The sequence below is a fragment of the Perognathus longimembris genome, chromosome 15 (assembly GCF_023159225.1).
Source record: "Perognathus longimembris pacificus isolate PPM17 chromosome 15, ASM2315922v1, whole genome shotgun sequence".
NCBI lineage: Eukaryota > Metazoa > Chordata > Mammalia > Rodentia > Heteromyidae > Perognathus > Perognathus longimembris.
This window is the reverse complement of record NC_063175.1, coordinates 1286768-1312191: the sequence shown is the minus strand read 5'-3', so window position 1 is coordinate 1312191 and position 25424 is coordinate 1286768. Positions and strand designations below refer to the sequence as shown.

General features: G+C 41.7%; 1 protein-coding gene across 1 annotated transcript; it reads right to left on the bottom strand.

Moving 5' to 3' along the window:
- Positions 1-1403: 1403 nt before the first annotated feature.
- Clul1 (clusterin like 1) lies at positions 1404-24201 on the bottom strand. The gene is made up of 7 exons (XM_048363519.1): positions 24096-24201; positions 22756-22904; positions 14519-14686; positions 11811-12231; positions 8528-8659; positions 3870-4106; positions 1404-1570 (listed from the first exon to the last, which is right to left on the bottom strand). The coding sequence occupies exons 1-7, from the start codon at positions 24199-24201 to the stop codon at positions 1404-1406; spliced, it is 1380 nt and encodes a 459-aa protein (XP_048219476.1).
- Between the last annotated feature and the right edge of the window lie 1223 nt (positions 24202-25424).

Below are 25424 nucleotides of genomic sequence, written 5' to 3'. Positions count from 1 at the left end.
AAAAACATATTGAGAACAATATACTGTTGGGCTGAGCAAAGTAGTTCATACCTGTAATCGCAACTACACAGAGGTCAGGAGGATAACGGTGAAGGCCAACTTGGGCAAAGATGTCAATAAGACCTCATCTGAACCAACAATTCAGACATGGTGGTCCATGCCTATAATCCCAGCTATACAGAAGGAATATGTCAGAGCACAGTGGTCCAAGGATGGCCAAGGGAAAAAGCAGGGGACCCTGTCTGAAAAATAACTAAAGCAACAAAGGCTGGAAATGTGGCTCAAGTGCTAGAATATCTGTCTAGTGCAGGCCTGAATTCCACTGAAAAGCAAAGCAAAACAAAATAACAGGAAACCTACCAATACCACACACACACACACACACACACACACACACACACACACACACACACACACATAAGTTGTTAATGATCTTTAAGCAAGTTTATTTCTGTTTCCTAGAATTTAAGAAAAGAAGTGGAAAATGTGAATAAGAAAAATAGTAAAATGATAATGGTGGTTTTGTTAAAATGGTGAGATTGCCAAATGCTTGTGGCTCGTGCCTGTAATCCTAGCTACACACAGAGGCTGGGAGATTCTGAGGATAGACTCTGTCTCCAAAATAACCAGCAAAAAAATTAGCCAAGCTGCAAGCAGGGTACAAGTGGTAGAGGATTAGCCCAGCAAGTAAGCCAAGTATGTGTGAGGCCCTGAGTTCAAATCTTAGTATTGGGAAAAAATAATGGTAGGATTATGGGTAATTTTTGGTTTTGGACTTTTTTGAACATTGCCTCTGCAAAAGATCACTTCGTTTGCCTGACTAGTTGAATCTTTCAACACTCTGGAGGCTAGAGCAGGAGGATTAAGAGTTCAAGGGCATGAATGAAGTCTCTAGATTATTGTGATAGACTTGGCTATCTGTTGTTTATTATTATTATCAAGTTGATACCATAGCACTGTACAGTTATCTTTGTTGCTCTTGGAAGGTGCTCTTTTTGTGTTGACAATATGTAAAATAAATACTAATAGGATGGGAAAACCTCTCTTAATTTCATCACACAGATAAGTGTTTCTGTGTACTATTTTATAAACTTTTACATTTTCTTAAGAAAAAAAGATTCCAAGGGCCGCCTGGGTTACATAATGAGACCCTGTCTCAGCAACAATAAAAGAATTCCAAGTTCATTGCAGTCCTATCAGGAGTGGATGGCTATTTTTTTTAAAGCCCTATTCACTTTTTTAAAATCTGCATATTTGATAGGCAGAAGATATCTTGTTTGCTTCATGCCTTTGATAATTATGAGTTTGAACATATCTTCCAGGGATTTTGAAGTCAGGTTTGTGTTTGTCTTTTATGAGTCGTCTCTTCCTGTCCACAAAGCATTGCGAATCAGGCACTCTACTTACCAAGTTTTAAAATGTTCCCTAAAATGCTCTAGGACTTTGGCTGCCACGTAATCCATTAAGTTGGAGCTCTCAGCACTTGGGTCAGCAGCCATCTTCACTGTGAAACTGGGGGAAGGCAGAGTGGGTGAGTCTACCATTGTGTCATCTTCTTTGGAAGAATGTTCTTCACCATCACTTAGCACTCCCTAGAGCAGAAGAATTATTTTGTGTAAGGTTTACTAGATCCCAGTACACATACAAAATTAATACCACAGTGGTCAGGATAGGCTAGGTTGTGCTGAGGTGACAAATTAGTCCCAACGTTCCAATGATTTCATACAAGCAATCTTGCTCCTATTACCTGTCCATTACAAGGGCTCCAGACTATATACAGTTGTTCAGTATCCTGGCTGGCAGAAGGACACCCTTATATGGCTGTGGTTTGGGAACTTTTGGCTTTCCTTGTGCCCTCAACAGAGGAAGAGAGTGGATAGGTCCCATGCTTCCCTATCTCACCCTGGAAATAACCCTTGTCCTTTTCCTCACAGCTCATTGGCTAGAAGCTGTCACATGGTACCACTTACCTACAAGGAGGACAGGAAGGCATGAGTGAACTGTGAAATGTTTCATGAGTGTTGTCTGTGGGACTGACATTAATGTGGACTGCCAAGGAGTATGGTTTTCCTAGGAAATTTACAACTTATGGTTGCATGTGTGATTTGGGCAAGATGCATATGGGATCTTATTTAATTTCTTTTTCTTTCTCCTTTCCTCGCTCTCTGCCTCTTCTCCTCTCCCTCTCTGTCTCCACTCCTTCTCCCTCTCTCACATAGGGTGTTATGTATCCCAGACTGACTTCAAACTCAAAATTTTGACTCAGCCTCTTGAGTGTGGGGATTACAGGTATGTGCCACCATACCCAGCTTGCCTTGTTAGTTGGTCTACCCAGTGATTCTTGTGTCCAGGTCTTTGTAGGATATCTCTCCTTAGGGAGATTAGGAATCACTATGGTACATTTATATAATTAATGCAATGCGGGGGTGGGCGTGCATGTCTCAGGAAAGAGTCACTGTTTTATGCAACAAAGTTATTGTTTAAGTGTGAGAATCAAAGGTAGACTTAAGATGACAGTATGTTTGTAGGCAAAGATGAATGTGTAAGGTTTGTGTATTTATGTTCATATCAGGATTTGAATTCAGGGCCTCACACTCCTCCTCCACTTTTTCCCTCACAGCTGGCCACACCTCCAGTACATCATGTTTGACACATTGATTGAAAGTGGAATCTCTCAAACTGAGCTGGAGTTCCTCTCTAGCTTTGAAACAAGATCTTTAGATCTCAGGCTTCTGAATAGGTAGGGATTATAGACATGAGCTGTTAGTGCTGGCAGATTTATTTGATCCCTAAGGTAACTCAGTATCTTATTGTGCCAAAAAGTAGTAAGAGCCATCATTTACAGGCCTCTTACTTGGTACAAGGGACTTCTACTGTTTGCTTTTTCAGGCAAAGATTTGGAGGTCGCTACTGTTACTCCCATTTGAAAGGTGGAGAAACTGAGGCCAAGAGAAGTTAAGGCTCTTTTTGAAGATTTTTCACAAAGTTTCACTGCTAAATTCTGACGCCAAATTGCTTTACCTGTACTTTTTTTTTTTTGCCAGTCCTGGGCCTTGGACTCAGGGCCTGAGCACTGTCCCTGGCTTCTTTTTGCTCAAGGCTAGCACTCTGCCACTTGAGTCACAGCGCCACTTCTGGCCATTTTCTGTATATATGGTGCTGGAGAATCGAACCCAGGGCTTCATGTATACGAGACAAGCGCTCTTGCCACTAGGCTATATCCCCAGCCCATACCTGTACATTTTTTAAAATCCACATTAGCCAGGTTTCTTCAAAGTTACCTTGATCACTTTTACTATAACTTCTCTGGATTCGAGTATATTTTTATTTGTATTTATTTTTTGTTGGTACTGTGTTTGTTTGTTTTTTTTTCAGTACTAGGGTTTGAACTCAAGGCCTTGGGCTTGCTAGGCATGTTCTGTATTGCTTGGGGCATGTTTCCAGCCTCTTTTATTTTTTGCTTTCATTATTTTGTAAGTAGGATTTTACATGTATACCCAGGCTGGCCTGAGACCGGTCCCCCTCCCCCCCATTTCTGCTTACACTCCCCACGTGGCTAGGTTGACAGGCAAATGCCTTCATACCCTCCTTCTTATTGGTGGAGGTGAGGTCTTAGGAACATTTTGTCCAGGTTGGCCTTGAACTGTGATCCTCCCAACCTGTGCCTCCCAAGTGCCTCTGTGTGTGTGTATGTGTGTGTGTGTTTTAAATTGATTTTTTGTATAGAGATTTTTGTTTTCTAAAGGTAATGAGCTATATTACATCAAGTCAGCCTGAATACAATCACAATAAACACCTGCATTCCCCTTCAGCATATTTTCAAATTCATACAGGATCAGTGAATCAAGCTGTACCTGGAATCTCCATACTTCTCCTGGATTGGGCAGTTACCTTTGTTAAGTCACTGCTGTTCTTGGCTCCTGGGATCTGCCTTGCCAGTTCAGACACCCAGCCAAACTGGGCCTTCATCCTCTCCATCAGTAGCAAGGTATCCTGCACGTGGTATTGCGTCATGTGGACGATTTGGTCATACTGCTCACTGGATAGGCTGACCAGCTTCAGAGCCTCGTCGAGTTCTGTGTGCAGTTCAGGGACATCAGGACAGTCTGGGGGGAAAATAAACCAGGGAAGGGAGGTGGGTAATATGGACCCCTGTGACTGCCTGGCTTCTGCCTGCTATTCTGGATTAATGAATACCACCCACATCAGTTTCACAGGAGATCTAGTTTTGTTAATTGTTAATTACGACTTTATGTATCAGAAACTGGGCTGGAGGCAGAACTTGTTATAAATATCATGTACCAACCACCTATATTAAGAAAAAAGGTTAGGGTGGGGGGGTGTTGCTTAGTGACAGAGCATCTGTTTGGCATAACAAAGCCCTGGTTATGTCCCACCACACACATACACACACACCCACACACATAAATTTTTTTGAGAAGGGTCTTACTATGTAAGTTAGGCTGTCCTTGAACTTGTAATCTGCCTCACCTTCTGAGTGCCGATTTACAGCCATGAGCCACTACTCCCCAGCTGAGAAGCCATCTTTTAAAATTTCAACGCTATACTTCAATGATATAAAAGTAAATATAAAAACATAAAACAGTGCTAAATATGTGCAAACATATTTCATATTAGTAAGTAAATGATATTGTCTATAAGAAATGCAAAGAAATAGTACTGAATTTAAAATTAGCTGTTTCCTTCCGGGAATAAAGGGTCTGTGATGAGAGGCCCAGGGGGCTTCATCTGTTTCAATAATATTTTATTTAAGTAGAAGGCACATAGTTTTTTGTATTATTCTTTATACATTTATAATAACTGGCATGTTTAATTTTGTTTTGTTTGTTTCTTTGGCAGTATTGGAGATTGAACTGACTCATACCATTGATCCTATAATATGTTTTTAATAATGTGGACTATTTTATATTCCATATTAATATTTAGAACATTCTTTTAAATTTTAACTCCCCAATAATCAACTTATATTGCATTTATACTGTTTTATCTTACATATACTATATGCACTGATGGGCACCATTTGGATTTAGAATGTCCCACAAAGGCCTCGGTGTTAGAGCCTTGGCCTCCAGCCAGAGTTAGTGGAGATGGAAGAGTAGGTTCTAGTGGGAGGTCAATGGGGTGTGCTTTACTTCTTCCTTTCTCATTTTTCTGGCCATGACTCCAATAAGACTTTCTTTTTCCTTCAGTATTTGGGGTTTGAACTCTTGGCTTTGCTCTTTCTAGACGGGAACAATACTGCTAAGCCCCCACCCCCCTTCCCTCCAGGCCTGGTTTTCACTGGTTAGTTTTAGGATAGGGTCTCCTTTCCTACCATGATACTTGCCTGAGCCTCAGGGCCCACCTACTATTAGGTTTCTTGTCATCAGTAGAATCCCCACCCCCACCCCCACCATGTCCAGCTTCCCTCTGTGGAAGCAGAGTCAAGACATTTTCTTCCTAGTCTAGCCTTTGGCCTTGAACTTGTATCTTTCCATTTTTAGCTGCCCCCGCCCCCTCAAGTAGCTAGATTAAGGCATAAGCCACCAGCACTAAAACAATGAGACTTATTAATCATGGACGGTGAGCCAAAATCTTTTCTGTTTTAAGATAATTTACCTCAAGTATTTTTTCTAGTATCAGAAAGCTGACTAGCACACAAATAGATACTGATTATCAGATACATTTAAACTATCTGATTTAGTCTATATTATCTCATGACAACCAGGAAGAGGTTATTCATTGGGTAGAAGGAAATAGAATTGAATGATACATAGACTGGCTGCTTAACTGGGATGATTTTTGGACGTGGTCAATTCATTCATGTATATTTTTATGTCATAAAACATTGGTTCTTTTTTTATATAACTCTAAATATGACTTTAAAAAAAAACAAATTGTTTTGGCTTTCTGAGCAGTACTATGGGAGTCGGCCAGAAGAAGCACCTTTCAAAAGGCGGCAAAAAGGGAGCCAAGAAGAAAGTGGCTGATTCACTTTGTAAGAAAGAGTGGTATGATGTGAAAGCACCGGCGAAGATAAGAAATACTGGGAAAACAATTACTTGGCCCTGAGGGTGCTCAAAGTCCTGACCAAAGTCCATGGCATGGAAGCCCCTCCCCCAGGATAGAATGTGCTCTTGACTAAAAACTGGCAGACCATGATGGAAGCTCATGTTGATGTCTGGACTATGGAAGGTTATTTGCTTTGCTCTGTACTGATTTTACTAAAAAGTACAACAGTCACATCCATGAGCCCTCCTATGCTCAGCATCAGCAGGTCCGACAGATCCAGAAGAAGATGATGGAAACCATGACCGGAGAAGTGCAAACAAATGACTTGAAAGAGGTACTTAATATTTGAATTCCAGACAGCACTGGGAGGGACGTAGACAAGCCTTGCCAGTTTATTTATCCACTTCATGATGTCTTCACTAGAAAAGTAAAAATGCTGAGGAAGCCCAAGTCTGAATTGGGAAAGCTCATGAAGTTTTGTGATGAAGGTGAGAGTTGTGGAAACGCTAGTGGCCATGAGACCCATGGTAGAGTCAAACAATGGATACGAACCACCAGTCCAAGAATCTGTTTCAAGTTCAGGTTTTTAATAGTGACAAATAAAAGTCCTGTTTGTGGTTAAAACAAACAAACAAACAGCTGAGCACTGGTGACTCACACCTATAATCCTAGCTACTCAGGAGGCTGAGATCTGAGGATCTCATTTTGAACCCAGCCAGCTGGAAAGTCTGAGACTCTTATCTCCATCAAAAGTCATTAACCATCAAAAGCCCAAAGTAGAAGTGTGGCCCAAGTGGTAGAACACTATCCTTGAGTGCAAAAGCTCAGGTATAGTGCCCAGGCCCTAAGTTCAAAACCCAAGACCCACCTCCCCAGAAAACCCCAGACAACCCACAAATACTTAGCCATGGTGACTAAGCACTAGTGCTGGCGACTCATGCCTGTAATCTTAGCTACTCAGGAGGCTGAGATGAGATCTGAGGATTGAGGTTTGAAACCAGCCTGAGGAAACAAATCCAAAGGAGTAATATTTCCAGTTAACAGGCAAAAGGCTGATGTGGTGTGGCTCAAGTGGTAGAGCACCAGCTAAACAAAGCTCAGAGTTCAAGCCCCAGTACTGGCACATACACACACACCCCTCAAAAACTAAACAAAACAATCTTAAACACTTTAGGTACCAATACTTTTTGTATTGCTTTGTTCAAGATCAAAAGTATTTTTCTCAAAGCAGGCTATTACAACATATATTTGTTGTAAATGAAATTGTATACTGTGAGAGAGTTGGAGAAAAAATAGGAAGATAAAGTTTTTACTGCTGTATTCCTTTCTCTTCCTGTGAGTGCAAATATCACTCAGTCATCTTTGTTTTGGGGGAATTTAAAACCACAGTAGCTATCAGTTTCAGCTAATGGACAGGCTGGAATCTAATCTCTCCTGAATTTGCTTTGTAATTTTGATAGAACTTAAAACTGAACTTGGGTCTTTTGTTTAGAGATTGGTCCATTAATTTCTGAACAAAGAACCTCACTTCTTGTCCAGAGTCACAAGCTAGTGTGGTGAGATTATGTTCATGATACTAAATAGTATTGTGCTTACTGTATTTTTGTTCTCATTCTCCAAGCTATTAACCACACTTTAAAAAAATAAATGCATCCCTGGCATATTACTAGAGTAAAATGAAAATCATCAGAATCTAAAGTTCTTTGGGTTGTTTCTTTTTGTGTCAGCCCTGGAACGTAAACTCAGGGCCTGGGCACTGTCCCAGAGCCATTTTGCTCCAGTCTAGCACTCTACCACTTGAGCTACAGCTCCACTTTCAGCTTTTTTGGTGGTTAGTTAGAGAGAAGAATGTCATGGACTTTCCTGCCTCTGCTGGCTTGGAACTGCAGTTCTCAGCTCTCAGCCTCCTGAGTAGCTAGGATTACAGGTGTGAGCCACGAATGCCCAGCTGTTTATACATATATACATATATGGATATATACATATATGGATACACACACATACACACACACACACACACATACACAATTTTCAATCTGGCCCTGGTAGAGTGGGAGGGGTTCTAGAGAAATCAGGAAGGGGAGGAGCCATTCTTGGCTTCCTCTACTGAAATTTATTAGTATCAACTCAACTGGAAGGAGCTAATGTTACTTTCTAAACACACATCTCGCTTGGCTGAAAATGGATTTGACCAGTAAGGAGTTTTCCTTCATTGGAAGGAAGAGGTGTGGAGTTGCCCTAATTTGCTCATTGTTTTTTTCTTTTGCGCCTATTAGTGTTTGTTTGATCTTTAATCATGGGAATGTTTCACAGGAACATCTGTGGACTTGGGAAAGTGAAAAGATGAGCTGGCAGGCATTTGAATAATAATTTACAAACCTACAGTGGGCACCCACTGGGAACAACAATACCTCAAAGTACTGGACAGACAACCAAGTGAATCCATCATGATCCAGTAGGGAGATTTTGACATCTGACCAAATACTACTGAAACCCTGAGAAAATAAATATTTACCTTCAGATATATAATCCTGGCACATCTGGCATCTTTCGTGAAATTCAAAACATCCAGATAAATTCTGGACTGGTTCCCCACACCATGCTCCATCATGCTCAGGGAAAGGCTCTGAAATCAAGGAAGGCAACACTGATACACCTGTCCTTAGAGTCTGCACTTTAGACACACAGAGACAATGGCATTGCTTTTCTTTACCAGTGCTTTCAAAATCATCATTTGCTAGGACAGTTTGACAGGTGTTATAAATAGCACTTAGCTTTGAATCCAAGAATCTGGTTACTGGAAGTTTATTATTAGCGCACACATGTTCATGCCTGCACACTAAGGCATTTAACTTCATTTTTCTAGAAAAAAAATGATTGAATGGAAAGTAATAGTCTTTTAGAAGCTACACTTAATGGAGGCGGGAGAAGACAATGCTTTTGTCCCTTTGTATATTTAGATTAAAGTTAGTGTGCTTTGGTTCCTTCCTTTCTGTCTGCTTCAAAGTCTCACTCACTGAGGTCTTTTGCTCATAGATAGTGTTCTACCATTTGAGCTGTGCCTCCAGCCCAGCTTTTTCCTGTTTAATTTGGAGATGGAATCTCAGACTCTTCTGCACAGGCTAGCCTCAAACTATAATCCTACAGATCTTAGCTTCCTAAGTAGTTAGTGTGTGTCTCTGCTATCTGGCTCATTATCCCTCCCTCCCTCCCTCCCTCCCTCCCTCCCTCCCTCCCTCCCTCCCTCCCTCCCTCCCTCCTTCCCTCCCTCCCTTCCTTCCTTCCTTCTTTCTTTCTGCCATAGTGGAACTTGAACACAGGGCCTGGGCATTGTTCCTGAGCTTTTTTTGCTCATGGCTAGTGTTCTCCTACTGGTGCCACAGCTCCACTTCTAGCATTTTTTTTTTTTTTTGTAGTTTATTGGAGATAAGAGTCTCATAGACTTTCTTGCTGGATCTGGCTTCAAACCATGATCCTCAGATCTCAGCCTCCTAAGTTGCTAGGTCATTCATTATTATTTCTTAAAGTTCTCAGCCAATAGGGTTAAAAAGCCATTTTACAAACACTACCTGGCTAAAAGTCAATTTATCCAGTGTGAAGTTTTCCTTCATTGGTAGTTTTTCATTTCCTGTGCATTGAGAGGGAGGGGTGGGAGTAACCAATAGGGTGAAGTAGGTGACTGTATGCCATTTCCATCTTTGAAATTCTTTTAAAAAGTTCTCCAAGATCCTATGTTTGATCCCCAATACTGTCTGTCCTCAAAACTTTAATAATTACTTAAAATTTTTTAGTTGTAATTGGGAAGTACTTGAAAATTCCAAAGATATTGACAATGTCCTAACAAGGTGGTAGGTATTTATTTTATTATAGTACTACTCATTCAATTCATGCATCAGTGGTTCATGTCTGTAATTCTAGCTGGTCAGGAGGCTGAGATCCAGAGGAGCACAGTTCAAAGCCAGCCCAGGAAATAAAAGCTCTCCAGACTCCATCTTCACTTAACCAACAAAAATCAGGACTTGGAGTTGTGGCTCAAGTAAGTGACAGAATGCCAATTGAACAAGGAAGCTGTGAGAGGGCAAGAAGTCCTGACTTCACACTGACCCGAAAATAGTTTTAGGGAACACCTGAAACCAACAAATTTTGAAAAATTTCTTTTTCTAAGAGAATTAACAATGAGTGACAAATCTGTAAAATTAAAAATAACATTAAATATCAATATATTTTTAATAACGGTTGTTCTCTCTTTCTTTTTAATGGTGAACCTTGTTCTGGCTCAGTTATTTTTTCTGATTTTGACTATTAGAGTGTTCATGACCTTTAAGGTCCAGCTGGGATGGCTGCCAGACACATGGCACTTTCTCAGTGAGGGTCAGTCCTTGTATCAGTGTCATGGACAAGAGGCATGTATTAGATTCCTGTTGCTGCTATAACAGAGTACCGCAGTGACTTGAAACAACACATGTTCATTAGCATATGGTTTTCTATATCACATCTCAAGTGGGTCTCACTAAATTGACATCAACATGTCTGCAGGGCAAGTTTTTGTTCCAGCTCTAGAGAGAATTCAATTTTATATCATTTCTAACTTACTAAAACTTCCTCTACTTGTGAGCATGTGGCCCCTTCCTCCATCTGGAAGTCAGCCAGGACAAAGACCCCCTGGTGTTAATCTGTTATTTTCTACCTCTTTCCAGTTGTAAGGGATTACATGTAATTACTCTTGGGATTACATCCAATCCACTCCCACAGTCCAGAATAATCTCCATATTTTAAAGCCAGCAGATTAGCCTCCTTAATTCCATTTACAACCTTACTTCTTCACCTTGTAACAGCAGATTCACAGGCTCTGGAAACTAGAGAGAGGGAGATGTTTGAGCAGATATTAAGTCTGCCTACCACCAGAGGCAAAGCTCAGAACATCTCATTCGAGAGATTTTATTGAAAATGAACTATGAGACATGTGGGAGGAGGGTTAGGAAGGGAAAAAACTGGGAGAAAATGAGGGAAGAAGTGACACTGTTTAAACAGAAATGTACTCATTACTGGATTTATGTAACTGAAACCCCTCTGTACATCACCTTTACAATAACAATAGAAAGAAAGAAGGAAGGGAAGGAGGGAAAGAAGTAAGAAAGGAGGGAAGGCAGGCAGGCAGGCAAGCAAGCCTGGGCAGAAAAACTCATGAGACTCTTGTTTTTGTTTGGGGTTTGAACAATATTCTGTTCTTGTATCATGCAGACTTTTTTTCTTATTATTTCCTCAGGAGTTTGTACACATTTGTTTAAAAGTTCCGTCAAAGCCTCTTCTTTTGTGAAGGCTTTAGAGAAGTTCCTTCTTTTATCAATTTTTTTTTTCTTGTTATTGTAGAGGTGACACACAGAAAGGTTACAGTTACTAGTCGGGCAATGCAAACATTTCTTTTTGGACTATGTCACCCCTTCCCTTGCTCAGTTTTTCCCTCCCATCCCACCCACAAGTTGTATAGTTCATTTTATGCTTAGTGTCTAGTGAGTACCACTGCTGTATTTGTTCACCCTTTGTCATAAGACTCTTAAATCTTCAGTTAACCAGCAAAAGGCCAGAAGTGGAATTGTGGCTCAAGCAGTAAAGTGCTAGCCTTGAGGAAACAAATGCTAAGGAAGAATGCCCAGGTCCTATGGTTAAGCCCCAGTACCAAGACAACTAAATGAAAATAAAAAGAAATGCTGTATTCAGGAATGTCTTTATTTTCCAAAGCTAGCCCAAACCTCACGTTTGTACATACATCTAAATAAAAGGAATCTTCTAATACTCACCTTGGTGTTGTGTTGATGGATCCTGCATGGCGCCCAGTGTGCTGGTGATCAATTTGCTGACTTTTTCGTACACAGAGAGACCGAGATTACAAAGCAGCTGGAAGAAATTGGAGAAGTCCCACCTTTGCCCAAGATCAGCTTTTGAGGTTGGCTTCTTGTAGAAAGCTGGAAGCTCCATGAGGTCTGAGTCTGACATGAAGTAGGACTGAAAGGCCTGGTCAAATTCTTGCTGCATTTGCTTGAAGACAAAGAGGCTCTGATTAAAGAGGATTCTCACATCCTCCGTCAGTCGGCAGAACACACCCTCCATCTGTGCCACTCGTGGGTCCTCTTCAGGTAGCTTTTCCTGGATGGGGAGGTCATCCTGGTCTTCATGGAGGGGAAACAGAAACCGGTACAGCCTCCTGAAAAACTGCTCCATCTGTGGGGTGAGGCAGGCGGCAAAAAGGGAACATTTATTTTCCTTCTAGACCATTTCTTCGCGTTTTAAAGTCCACTTACAGAGGTTGTTTTAATTGTGGACAAGCCAGGAAGAGGATTTCTTACCTTGACTGTGGAATTAGCATCCAAATTTCTCCTTGTTTTGCCTGGCCCACTGGTGTCTGCAAAAGGCCAAGTTTTCAACTCAGTGGACAAGCCGTATCCCCTGATATACCAGCCACTGGCACCTTGGCCCCATAGGACAACATGGAAATGGAGTGAAAAATCTGCTGAAGGCTTTGCCTTTGCCTATCTTAACTCTTTCTGTTGTTAATTCTTGAATGGATTGTCACTAATGTCTTTATATTATCCTCTTCCTCATCTTATAAATTGGGCCATGGAAAGCTGAACACAGATATGTGGATAACAAATAGAGCATAACTGATTTGTTAGGAAAGGGTATGTATTTGCAGTGACCACCTGTTATAGTCAAAGGGATGGCGGTCCACTTGTAGAACTTCCAGTAACATTCAGTGGATCTCCCAGCAGATGCACTGTGCTCTTGTCAGTGCCTGTGACATCTGAGTCTTGGCAGACTGGAGTTGCCTGTCTGTGAGAGTGATAGAAATGTGCTAATGTTGTCCATTTTGAATATTCCTGCTGTACAAGGAATTTTCCTCTCACTGAGGTCTTTTTGAGTTGTCAGAAAGTCATCTGGACAGACACTGCTCGCATTCCTCTCTGCCATCCTGTGGTTACTTGATTCCATCCACAAAAACGGAAGTTCAGTGCTGGGGACATGCCCAGGGCTCCAGGAGGCTGAGATAAGAAGGTGAGGCCAGGAGTTTGAGAGTGTGGCACCAACTGGATAACATAGTAGGTCCTCTCAATACACTGTACACATTCTCTCTGTCTCTGTGTGTGTGTTTCTATATAGGAATATATTCATATATATGTATACATATTTCTATATAAAATATATGGGAATATATAGAGAGAATATATGTGTGAATATGCATAAATATATACACATATATGTTCTCATATTCCCAAGAAATGTCTATAAGGTCAGACAACTAGCCCCCATGAGAATAACCCTCAATTTGACCTCCAATGCTCATCCTACAGAGCTCTAAAAATAAAGCTGCTTCAATTAACAGTGGAGGCAAATTGACTTGGCACATTCATTGTCCTTGAGGCTGTTCTTTTTCTGTTGAGCATGGCCCTGCCAAGCCAGTGTGTACTCTAATTAGTGCACACACTGCTGCACAGAGTGAAATTCCACTCCATTTTGTATTCGGCTCATTTCTTCAAGGAGGAGAAAAATCCAGGCCAACCTAAGCCTTTCGTGGGGAATGTTCATCCTATCCAGGTCACCACCCTCTGTGACTCCCTCTGCTTGGAAGGTAGCCAGAGGGGCAAGAAAAGCAAGCATGACAGTCCTACGAGACACCGTGGAGTGGGTGAGAGGAGACATTACAGGTGTGTATGTGATACACAATGAGGAGGCAGACAAGTCTTCATATAATGGGTTGGGAAAGATTAAAGCCCATTGGAATCAGAGGCTGTAATATTATCATTGAGAAAGCAATTCAACAACCATTTACTGAATGCACGAAGATGAAGACAAAGACAAAGAAGATGTGATCTCTGCCCTCAGAGACCTTACAGTCTGGTGGGAATGCATTCACGACTAAGAAATGCAAGTCAGGGAGAGTCAGGGTACTTGGAAAGGAGATACATTAAAAAGAAGGAAAATGTGGGGTGAGTTGGATCAGGGGTACGGGGTATGCATATATGGGCATATCAGAATGAACACCCTTGTACAGTGAATTTACATTAATAAGATGTGGGGAAAAGAGGGGTAAAGAGTAAATGGTTGTTCTAATTTACATTCTCAGGTGGTGGTACATAAACATTACTGTTAGACTGTAATCATAAAAAGCTAAAATCACGGGCTGGGAATATGGCCTAGTGGCAAGAGCGCTTGCCTTCTACACATAAATCTCTCGGTTCGATTCCCCAGCACCACATATATGGAAAACGGCCAGAAGGGGCGCTGTGGCTCAGGTGGCAGAGTGCTAGCCTTGAGCGGGAAGAAGCCAGGGAAGGTGCTCAGGCCCTGAGTCCAAGGCCCAGGACTGGCCAAAAAAAAAAAAAAAAAAGACTGGTACAAAAAGCTAAAATCAGGTCAGATATTTGTTCTAAATATTAATATAAGTGAATACAAGAAAGCTTATCTGGATACCTGAAGGACTCTGAACTGCTGAGCTCTGCTTTCTGCTTACCGTGCTTTTCACAGAGGCCCACCCAGGCTTGCAGGTTGTGTATAATCTCATGCACTTGCTCTGCAGGCAAGACCGGCATTGTTCCCAAGACTTGGCCGAAGATACCTGGCACAACCTTTCCTCTTCCTCTAGATGCTCTTGAACTTCATTCATAAGTTTCAGGGCCTCCTGAATGAAATTAGAAACAGAAGTCCTATTGCCATTCCATAATTCTTCGTGTAGCTTAGCTGGTCTTATTCTTTTAAAGATGTGCATATTCTAAGCCACTTGCTTCAGTCTTTCTCCTTCAGACCCCTATATTTGTTCTAGGATTTGTTTCTGTTTGGTGAAGGGAAATACACTGGCTGATACGTGTTAAGGACCTTGCTAATTGTATTTATTGATTCGTTCATTTGTCTGACAAATAACTATTGACTGTTATTATGCTCCACATGAGTGAACCAGTAGCCGAGATGGTGTCCCTATCTGGGGGAGCCTCTGGGATTGACCCTTTTACTTGCCTGTTTTTGGAGGATGTGGAAGCTTGTGAAGGCTTATAAAACTGGCATATTTTATTTCTTTCATGTATGATGTCTTTTATCATTGTGTGTCCTTGAACATTGCAAGAAAGCACAATCTCTCCTATCACGGATAAGTGACATTCTAGAGACTACTGCCTGTGAAGCATCTTCATCTTCAGCCTGAGCGTGCTGCGCCCCCTGGTGGTGCTGGCTGAACATGGCCAGCTGGCTTGGCTGCTCAGGGAGCCCTTCAGCGCTGGCATCAGCCCCCTGCTCCTGGAGGTCCCCAAAGGCACAGCAGGTCCTTCTCATGCTCCTGACTAGACCACCGCTACCCAGACAGGCTTCTCCATGCCTGAGATGGGTCCAGGAGGAGGGCTGTGAGCAACAGGCCACTGGTTTCAAGGAAAAAAGCAGGGAAATTTATTATGTGGTTTTTTTTTTCCTCCTATGTTGCCCAGTGTGGCCTTGAACTTTTGTTCCTCCTGCCTTTCTAGTGCTGGAATTACAGTGTTCCTGTGATTCCCCTCCCCTACCTAATAGGAAAGGAAAAGATTGTACCCTTCCCTGCTGTAGGAAGCCTAAAGAACAAGTTCCCCTGGACGCTTTTCCCCACGCTGCTGCCCCGTGTGGCTCTTAGCTCCCAATGCAGAGCTCTGGTGCTGAGCCAGGGAGCACAAGCTACAACCTCATGAGGAAATCAGAGGGCCCCAGTTTGCCAAATGCATATTGTAGCATGGGCTTTGCAGAACAATGCTGGAATCACATCTTATTAAGAATGTCCCATTTCAGCCTGATGCTGGTGGCTCACACTTATAATCCTAGGTACTCAGCAGGCTGGGTACTGAGGATTTCAGTTCAAGGTCAGCTGGGGCAAGAAAGTTTGTGAGACTCTTACCTCTAATTAAGCACCCAAAAAGCTGGAAGTGGGGCTGTGGCTCATGTGGTAGAGGCTAGCCTTGAGCAAAGAAAGCTCAGGGACAGCACTTAGGTCCTGAGTTCTAGCCCCAGGACACCCCCATCCCCCCACATGCAGAATGTTCATTTCACCCAGGCAGACTTCAAAGTCCTCCTGGATTTTCTATTCCATTCCAACTTTGAATATTTTGCCTACTTTCCCCATAAACAAAGGTCCAGTGTTCTGAATGGCACTTACTATCTATAGTGTACCCCTGGGAAACTTAATATATCTAAGCCTCCGTTTCCTAATTTGCAAACCAGAATAACATGATCTACCTCTTAGGCTTTTCTATTCTGTGAAATAAGGAAGCAAAACACTTACTATGAGTAGCTCTCAGACTTACTTCCTCTGGCCCCTCATAAACTTAACAAAGACCATTGACCAAATGGCACTTCCCAAGTCTTGGAGGCCGAGTGTTGCTATGGAAGCAGTAGGTCTCTGGTTAAGACCATCCTGCCCATTCCTTCTGCTTCCCCTAACATCCCAGCCTTGGGCAGAGCCCAGGCTTACAGCTGTGACTCCATAGCTCATCAACATGCCTGGCCCTGGCACTGTGGGCAAGTCAGGAGTACATGAGAGGTCCCCATTTTAGCACAAGCACCTTTAGATGTTGACAGTAAATATTAGTAGGGAGAAGATGGGTGGACTGTGGTGAGGCCAGGTCCCCAAGGATGAGTGGCACCCAGTATTGGAGGGAATCTGGGCACCCCACCCCAGAAGCCTATTCCTCCTAATTTGTCTGAACCAACCTACATCTAAAGTAATTTGGGAGTAAGGGATGTATGGAGAAACAGGTATAAAATTTTTTCCAGTAGACTTTGGAATCACATCTCCAAAATGTAAGAGTCCAGTACAATGGATTTCTAAATGCACGATTTCTAGGAATACATATATATTTTTCTAGTTGCTGGAACTGTTCAGGACCAGAACTGAAGCAGTATTTGCCTCCTCGGCTCTCCCCTCACAGGGATGCTCTTTTCCTAGCCCTTGCCAGAAGGCCTAAGGAAGCGCGCGAAGGAGAAAGCCACTGGCTCAGCACCAGCTCCCACACTTCTCCTGGTTCTTTCATTCCAGGTTGTGAAGGGCATGTCAATGAAAGCTCCCCCTTCTACTGTCTGATCTAGAGCATGAAAGCACAGTTGACCCAGATGCTTGAAGCACATTGTGTGATAATGCCTTTTCATGGTACTGAGTGGCATCAATCCCAGATGACCAGACCTGCAGGTCCACCAGGGAAAAGCCCCTCTTGGAGTTGAAGTTGGGTTTGGCAAAGGGAAAAGTGTTCTTCAAAATCCTTTGACGGCTGCCAAAGGAGAGCTCGCAGCTGCTCTTTGGGCAGTCTCCTGGCCTTGCCTGACTGCGGGTGCGAGGTGTGGTGACAAGCTGACACAGCTCTCCAGGAGCGAGGAGACTGCTGCGCTGCCCAACTTTCTAAGTATATACATGGAAGTAAAGATATTAGAGCTTTGCTTGTATTATTTAATTTAAAAATTGATGAGGAGAGATCCAATTGATAGCACCACCATTTTTTTTTTTTTAATGATGATGGGTTGAGGGAAAAAGGAGCCTTTGTTTTATAGGCATAGATTTTTTTTTTTTTCAAAATGAAAACAATTCTGAGGATGGATTGCATGACTATCTGGATAGTTCTGTAAAACAGCAAATTTAACTATGATTGATATCAGTCAGCCTAGGTGTAATTGTTCATGCCTGTAATCCCAGCTATTCTGAAGGCTGAGGGATTACAAGTTCAAGGATAACCAGGAAAAGTTAGATCCACTGTTGGGATCCATCTTCCCCCTTGATGGAAGGGGCTTGATGCACCTCCCCCAGCCCTGGGGAATGCGGCCCTTCTACCCCCTCTGGATTGGAATCCAGAGGAACTGGTTGGGCAAACAGCCCCCCAACCTCCTAGCCAGCCCTGGTTCAGCGCGTTAGCCCTTGGGGGTCAGGTGATACCTTTCAGCCTATCGACATCCTGGCCAAACCCCTCCCTCGGAATCATCTCCCCTTGTCCTTCTCTTAATAAAGTCAGTTCGCTCTAAGAAGCTGACCCCGTTGCATATGTTTGCCAGACTTCTAGCGTAAGGAGGCGATCACATATCTGCAGCAGATCCCGTGCGCGTCAGGTCGGAGCTGACCCCCTGTTCCACTCTAACTTACCTGCAGGTCGGGTGATTAGGGGAGAGGGCAAGAAAGGAGGGTGGAAAGAAAGAAAGAAAGAAAGAAAGAAAGAAAGAAAGAAAGAAAGAAAGAAAGAAAGAAAGAAAGAAAGAAAGAAAGAAAGAAAGAAAGAAAGAAAGAAAGAAAGAAAGAGAAAGAAAGAAAAGAAGAAAGAAAGAAAGAAAGAAAGAAAGAAAGAAAGAAAGAAAGAAAGAAAGAAAGAAAGAAAGAAAGAAAGAAAAGAAAGAAAGAGAAAGAAAGAAAAGAAGAAAGAGTCCGAGCCGGGAGGGGCAAAAAAAAACCCCCAACATTGTGGCGCCCAATTACAAGTTCAAGGATAACCAGGAAAAGTTAGATCCACAAACATGAACAAAAGGACAGGGCTATGGTTTAAGTGGTAATGTGTAAGACTTTGGGATCAATCCTCAAAACTGAAAAAAAGTTACAATGCAATTGGATTGTAGCTCATGGAAAATCATGTATATGAGGCCCTAGGTTCAATTCTCAGCACATACACAAAAATTAAGATGCTAAACTTGTATTTTTGCCACAATTTAATGTTAGTTGATCTTTTAAACATTTTGTATGATACAGGGACTTAAACTCATGGCCTTCTATTCATACTCAGTGTTCTTGCTCACAGCTGGTATTCTACCACTTGAGCCACATGTCTACTCCAACGTTTTGCTGGTTAGTTGGAGATGGAGTCTTATGGATTTTTTCCCCAGTCTAATTTTTATCACAATCCTCCAAGTCTCTCCCTCCTGAATAGCTAGGACTGTAGCTATCAGCTTTCGGCTCCTGGCACAATTTAACATTTTTTTTTTTTTTTTTTTTTTGCCAGTCCTGGGGCTTGGACTCAGGGCCTGAGCACTGTCCCTAGCTTCTTTTTGCTCCAGGCTACCACTCTGCCACTTGAGCCACAGCACCACTTCTGGCCATTTTCTGTTTAAATGGTGCTGGGGAATTGAACCCAGGGCCTCATGTATAGGAGACAAGCACTCTTTGCCACTAGGCCATATCCCCAGCCCCCAGCTTGAAAATAAAATGTAGAGATTGATATGGTGGTACAGCTTGTAATCCCAGCTATAAGAGAGGCTGAAATAGGAAGAGTATAGGCAGGCCCTTGCCAAAAAGCTCTTGGTGAGAACTTATCTCAAAAAAACATTTGACAACAAAATGATGAGATAAAGGATAAAGGGTGAACCAATGCAACAGCCATACTCATAAGACACTATTTGGAAATGAACTTTACAACTTGGGGAGAGGGTTGAGGGGAGGGAAAGTGGGAGAAAAGTGAGGGAGGGAGTAACACTGTTCAACAAAAAAAATGTACTCACTACCTTATTTATGTAATTGTAACCTTTCTGTACTTCACCTTGACAATTAAACAACAACAGCGGGACAAGGTAGGATACCTCTGTAACCTCAGCTGCCTAGGAGGTACAAGTAAGGTGATCATGTTCTCAGGTGGATCTGGTAGAAGCTCCAGACCCTATCTGAAAAATTAACTAAAGCAGAAAGAGGTAAAGGGTGTGGTGCAAGTAGTAGAGTACCTTACTTACTATCAACATTAGAATTAAAAATATTTTCCAAATTATTTTTGTTACAGTTTTTTTTCTTTTTCATTATAGATAATGCTAAGAAGCAGTAGACTTCCTGCCTAGCAAGCATCAAGCCCTAATTTCCAGCCCTAGTATCACAGGAAAAAGGATAAAGGATAAGGATAAGGTCAGAAAAGAATCTCCTCCCTCCCCCCATTTTTCTCTCTGTTGCTTATTGGCTTATATCAGTTACATGGAGGAATTTCATTCTCATATTTCCAAACATTTTATAGTATATTTTAGTTTATCTCACTCCCTCTATCACACCTCCTACACCTCTCCTCAAAAAGTACCCCCAATAGTTTTCCTAGTTCCCCTTTTACAGTTGTAAACAATCTATTTTGACAGTAATCTCTTCTTTTAATTCCATTACCAGCCCACCCCCTCTTACTAGTCGGTACCCACTAACATATTTTCTTAAAATTTAATTTTATTGTTAAGGTGATGTACAGAGGAGTTACAGTTACATATGTAAGGTAGTGAGTGCATTTTTTGTCAAACCTGTTACCTCTTCCCTCGTTTTTCTCCCACCTTCCCTCCTCTCCAACCCTCCCCCCAAGTTGTACAGTTAGTTTACAGCATATTGTAAGTATTGCTGTTGCATTGGTTGTCCCTTTGTCCTTTGTTTCACCATTTTCATGTTCCCCTTCCCCTCCCTAATTCAGATAAACATATATACAATACTCATGGTAACAAAACCAAATACAGTAGCAACAGGGACTAAATCATAGGGAAGAAAAGTACAAGAAAAAAAATTACACAGTACATTAAAAATAACAACAGCAATGAAAAACTACTTGTTTCCATATTTTGGAGTTCATTTCACTTTGTATCATCTTATATGATCATATAACATGGCATATTTCTATTTTTAAAAACATTCCTTTTAGGTGGGTGCTGGTGGCTCACACCTGTAATCCTAGCTCCACATCTCAGGAGGCTGAGATGTGAGGATCGTGGTACAGAGCCAGTCCAGGCAGCAAAGACCCCAAGACTCTTATCTCCAATTAATCACTAGAAAACCAGAAGGGGTGCTGTGGCTCAAAGTGGTAGAGCTTGGCCTTGAGCAGAAGGATCCAGGCTTGGAGCCCAGGTCCCAAGTTCAAGCCCCACGACTGACAAAATAAATAAATATTGCTTTGTATATTATGTTAATGATTAATGTTATTAAACTATAGAGTATGCAGTATCCATAGTTGAGAAATGTACTGAGCTTTATACAGTAGCTTATGGTCAATTTTTAACATCTTCCAAGAACATTTGAATAGATATTCTTGATTTAAAAAAAGACATAGTTTGAAGTACAACTATTAAATAAAGCTATTTAATGTTTCTAAAATAGATGGTGAGGGAGATAAGTGGTAGGGCCTATTGTAACACCCAGGTGTAGCTCGGTGGTGCAGGGCTGGTCTAGCATACATCAGCACTGCAAAAAGTAAAATAAAAATGAACTAAGCGGGTACTTTATTTAATATACACTGGTCCTTTCTCCAGAGGAGTTCCTGTCAAACAGCTCATGAGCTGTCTATGGGGACCTTCGGGGAGGGGTGTGTCCTTCTACATTCTAGAAGCATTGACCAGTGCTTACTTACTCCTTAGTCATGTGTAGCTGTTAGAATAAGAGGACCTGGGGACCTGATGAATTTTCTTACCTAGCTGTAAGTAAACTAACCCTTGCTGGTTGGACTCTAGACTGTCTACTAGGTGGGTTGTATGTTTAGAGATATGCTAGCATACTTGGGAGGCATAAGCAAGAGGATGGTGGCCTGAGGAGGCTAGCTCAGGCAAAAGCATGAGACCCAGCACTTGTCTAGTAAGTTCAAGGCCCTGAGTTAAAGACAACAACAACAACAACACCCTTTTAAAAACATATGAGTAATGTAAGCTTGCAGTTTTTCATTGCAAACTTTTTTTTTTTTTGCCATGCAACAAGGTAGAACTAGTGATCTAATCAGAACTGGCAAGTTAACTAAAAATGTCAAAACATCTGTGACATTATTTGCAATATGGACCTAATGATGAACTCTACTCTTAATGTGCACTGTGCACTGGGAAACTAATGGTAGCAAGTCATGCATCTAAATTGTAGATAAATTAAAATGAATAGACAGACTAAGGGCCGAAATTCTCTTTAGGGATAGAACATCAAAAAACTTTGGAGATGGGTTATCTTGATCTAGTAAAAAACTCCCTGTGAACACTTTCAATTCAATAACTGAGAAGGGACTGAGAATAAAGACTTTTTGAGAAAGCACCCCTTCTCACACAGGAATGAACCCTCCAAATGCCATGTTTGGAGTCCTGCAGAGTCTTGTTCTATAAGGAATATGTTCTTTAAGGGAATGTAAAGGTCTTTTTCAAGCTTTCCTCCAATAAAAGCTGTTTTCAGTCAGATGTGGGTGGCTCATGCCTATAATCGCAGTTACTGAGGAGGCTGAGATCTAAGGAGTAAGGTTCTAAGCCAGCACAGGCAGAAAAGTCAGAGACTTATTTCCAACTAACCAGCAAAATGCTGAGCTAGAGGCATAGCTCAAGTAGTAGAGCACCACCTTGAGCAAAAAACAAAAACATGGAGTGAAAACACAAGGCCCTGAGTTTAAGCTCTAATACTGGCACAAAAAAATGTTTATGGGAGGCTAAGCTCAGAGGAATCACAGTTTGAGCCCAGGGCAAAAAGTATTTGAGATCCCCAACCCAACCAATCAAAATCTCAATGCAGCTATCATTCCAGATATGTGGGAAATGTAAAAAGGAGATCATGTTTCAGGCCAGCCTAGGCAAAAAGACCCTATCTGGAAAATAAGGAATGCAAAAATGGGCTTGGATCATGACTTCAGTGGTAGGGTACCCTCTCTGCAAGTGTAAGGCCCTAAGTTCAAACCAAAAGTTACTCTCCAGAAATTTATCAGTAGGGAAAACAAGTAACTCACCAATTTCATGATGAGTGCTATATTTACAGCTCAGATATGTTTTAAGAACAGAGCAGATGTTATTTTTTTGTTACAGCACCTGCTTTTCTTCTTTGCACTTCTTCAAGGTTTTCATGAGCTTGCTGTGTTCCTCTTCTCTCCTTTCCATCACAATTCTCATCTGCTTCACCCCCATCAAAGCCTTCTTCACCTCTCCATCTGCATCTGTCTCCCCCGCCTCCAGCAAACCTACAAGAAATGGTTTGGGTTTTCGGAATCTGACCAGATTATAAAACAGTGCATTCCTGTTCTCTGAATAGAGGCTCCCTTGTTTTCTATGGGCTTATCCTCTGAAAGCAGGTCACAATGAATAGCTGTCAGCCATTATGTTGGGTGTAACCAATACGTGGACCGGGCTACGTTTATATTACAGAAAGTTTCAAACATTTCTCAAAAATAATGTATATGATGTGCTACTTGAGGGTTTCACTGGGAACTTTAATTGCCTTTGTGTGTGTGTATCCATCTGTGTGTCCTGGGGCTTAAACTCAGGTCATGGGCTTTTTGCTCAAAGCTAGCATTCTTCCACTTGAGTCACAGCTCCACTTCTTGCCTTTTTTGTTTTTTGGTAGTTAACTGGAGATAAAATTTGCACAGGCTTTCTTGCCCATGCTGGCTTTGAACTGCAATCCCCAGATTTTAGCCTCCTAACTAGCTAGGATTGCTGGCATGAGCTATGGCTCCCAGCCTACCTTCCTTTTTGAACTGCAATTCTCTTGCAAGAAGTTACCACAACACATATCTCATGAATTACATGAGTCCTCAATACCTAATAGACACTCTTTCCTACCATTCTTAAACCCTCAATGGGGACCCTGTTCATGGGCACATTCTCTTAGCATTCAGTGTGGCCTCCTGACCAGCTTATTCCTGCTCCTAAGCTTAACTCTAGACCAAATCAACTCTCTTTTATCTCATTTCTTCTTGTAAGGGTTAAAACATAAAACCCATATCTCCAGACCCAGGCACAAGAGAATGGACACCTAGCACACATAGAGCCCCTCCTGGACTTGTTCAGGAACAATTACACACATTACTCTAATGGTTCAGATTTTTAAAATGCTAAAACAATATTTCACTGTTCATTAAAGCTGTGCTGGGATGACACCAAACATCTGGATAGACCAGAACAAGGCTGTCAAAAAGTTGGCACATTGTGTTGCTGCAATAGCAAACATCTGGATCTGTGAATGCTCATGCACGGAGACCTGACTGGAATTTTCTGTCTTGATCCAGATGTTTGGTGTCATGATGACTTGGCTTAAGTGCCTGGAGACCATTCCAAGGTGAACCGTACTGAACACAGTTATCTCTCAACTGGAAGGCCCAAGAAGTCCCAGCAGGGCGGGAGACAGCACACAGATAGGAAAGTAGGCACACCCTTCAGGTTTCCACCAAGAGCAGCTCTCTCCTTCCAAGCAGGGGCACAGGGGAGATCTTTCCAGCACAACAGACAGGCAACAAACACCAAGAGCAGTGGCTTCATGTTTTGCTTCTGTTCTGCAAAGGAGAAAGAAACCTGCATCAGATGCTTTCTGTTTGCATCAATTCAAACCACATGCCCTTCGAGAACACTTCTCTGTTCATTTTTCTTTATGACTTTAGACACTTTATGCTAATATGACATAAAGAAGCTTAAAATGTAGCCTGGTTTGATAGCGACCAGCATGGCTGCAGCCATGCAACACCTACTTAGCAAGCACAAAGCCCTGAGGTCAAGCTTCAGTACTACATAAAAAATACATTTTAAAACTTATTTTAAAATAATTTAAAATTTAGTTAAAAAAAGAACAAAACAAGATGGCTCATGCTTGTAATCCTAGTTGCTCAGAAGGCTGAGGTCTAAGGATCATGGTTCAAAGCCAGTGCAGGAAGGAAAATCCATGAGATGCTTATTTCTAATTAACCAGCCAAAAGCCAGAAGTGGCGCTGTTGCTCAAGTAGCAGAGCACTAGCCTTAAGTTAAAAAAAGCCATGTAAGAGTGCAAGGCCCTAAGTTCAAGCCCCAGTACCTATACATACACATACCACACATACACACACACACACAGACACACACACACACACACACACACGTAGGTACAAAGTTGAAAGCCCAAACAAGCTTGAGTTCCCTAGTGCATTTACATTCTATGACAGTTAAGTAAGGTCACTATCTAAAGTCCTTGATAATCAAGGCAAGGGGCAGTGTGGCTGACTGTCCCACAGAATCTAAATTCAGTCTATTTCCTTACCAATAGTAAGCATCTCTAAACACAGAATTACATTATGTCAAAGTTTTCCTCCAAAATTCTGAGTCCTCAAGTTTTTACCTTGGAAAAATATGACTCACTCTTTTTGAAAGTAAAAGCCATTATACACATTCTTCTTGCACTTCTAATTCAACCTATCGTGCTAAATGGGTATGCACAGTTACATTATTTTTCTCAGATAATGAATTTCTGCTTCAATTTAACTTGATATACATTAGTTACTTATATCTTAAATATAAATATTGAAAACTTTACTAAGGCAAGATATATTAAAACAACTGAATTTTAATAAAGTCAAACCTGAGTATAAGCAGAGTTATCTAACTTTCCCTAAAGGGAGATGTTTATTTACTTTATGCATATTTGCTACATTTTAAAAACAAGACTCCCATTATTTAAATCAGGATTTGAGATAATTTTTTTTTTTTTTGCCAGTCCTGGGCCCTGGACTCAGGGC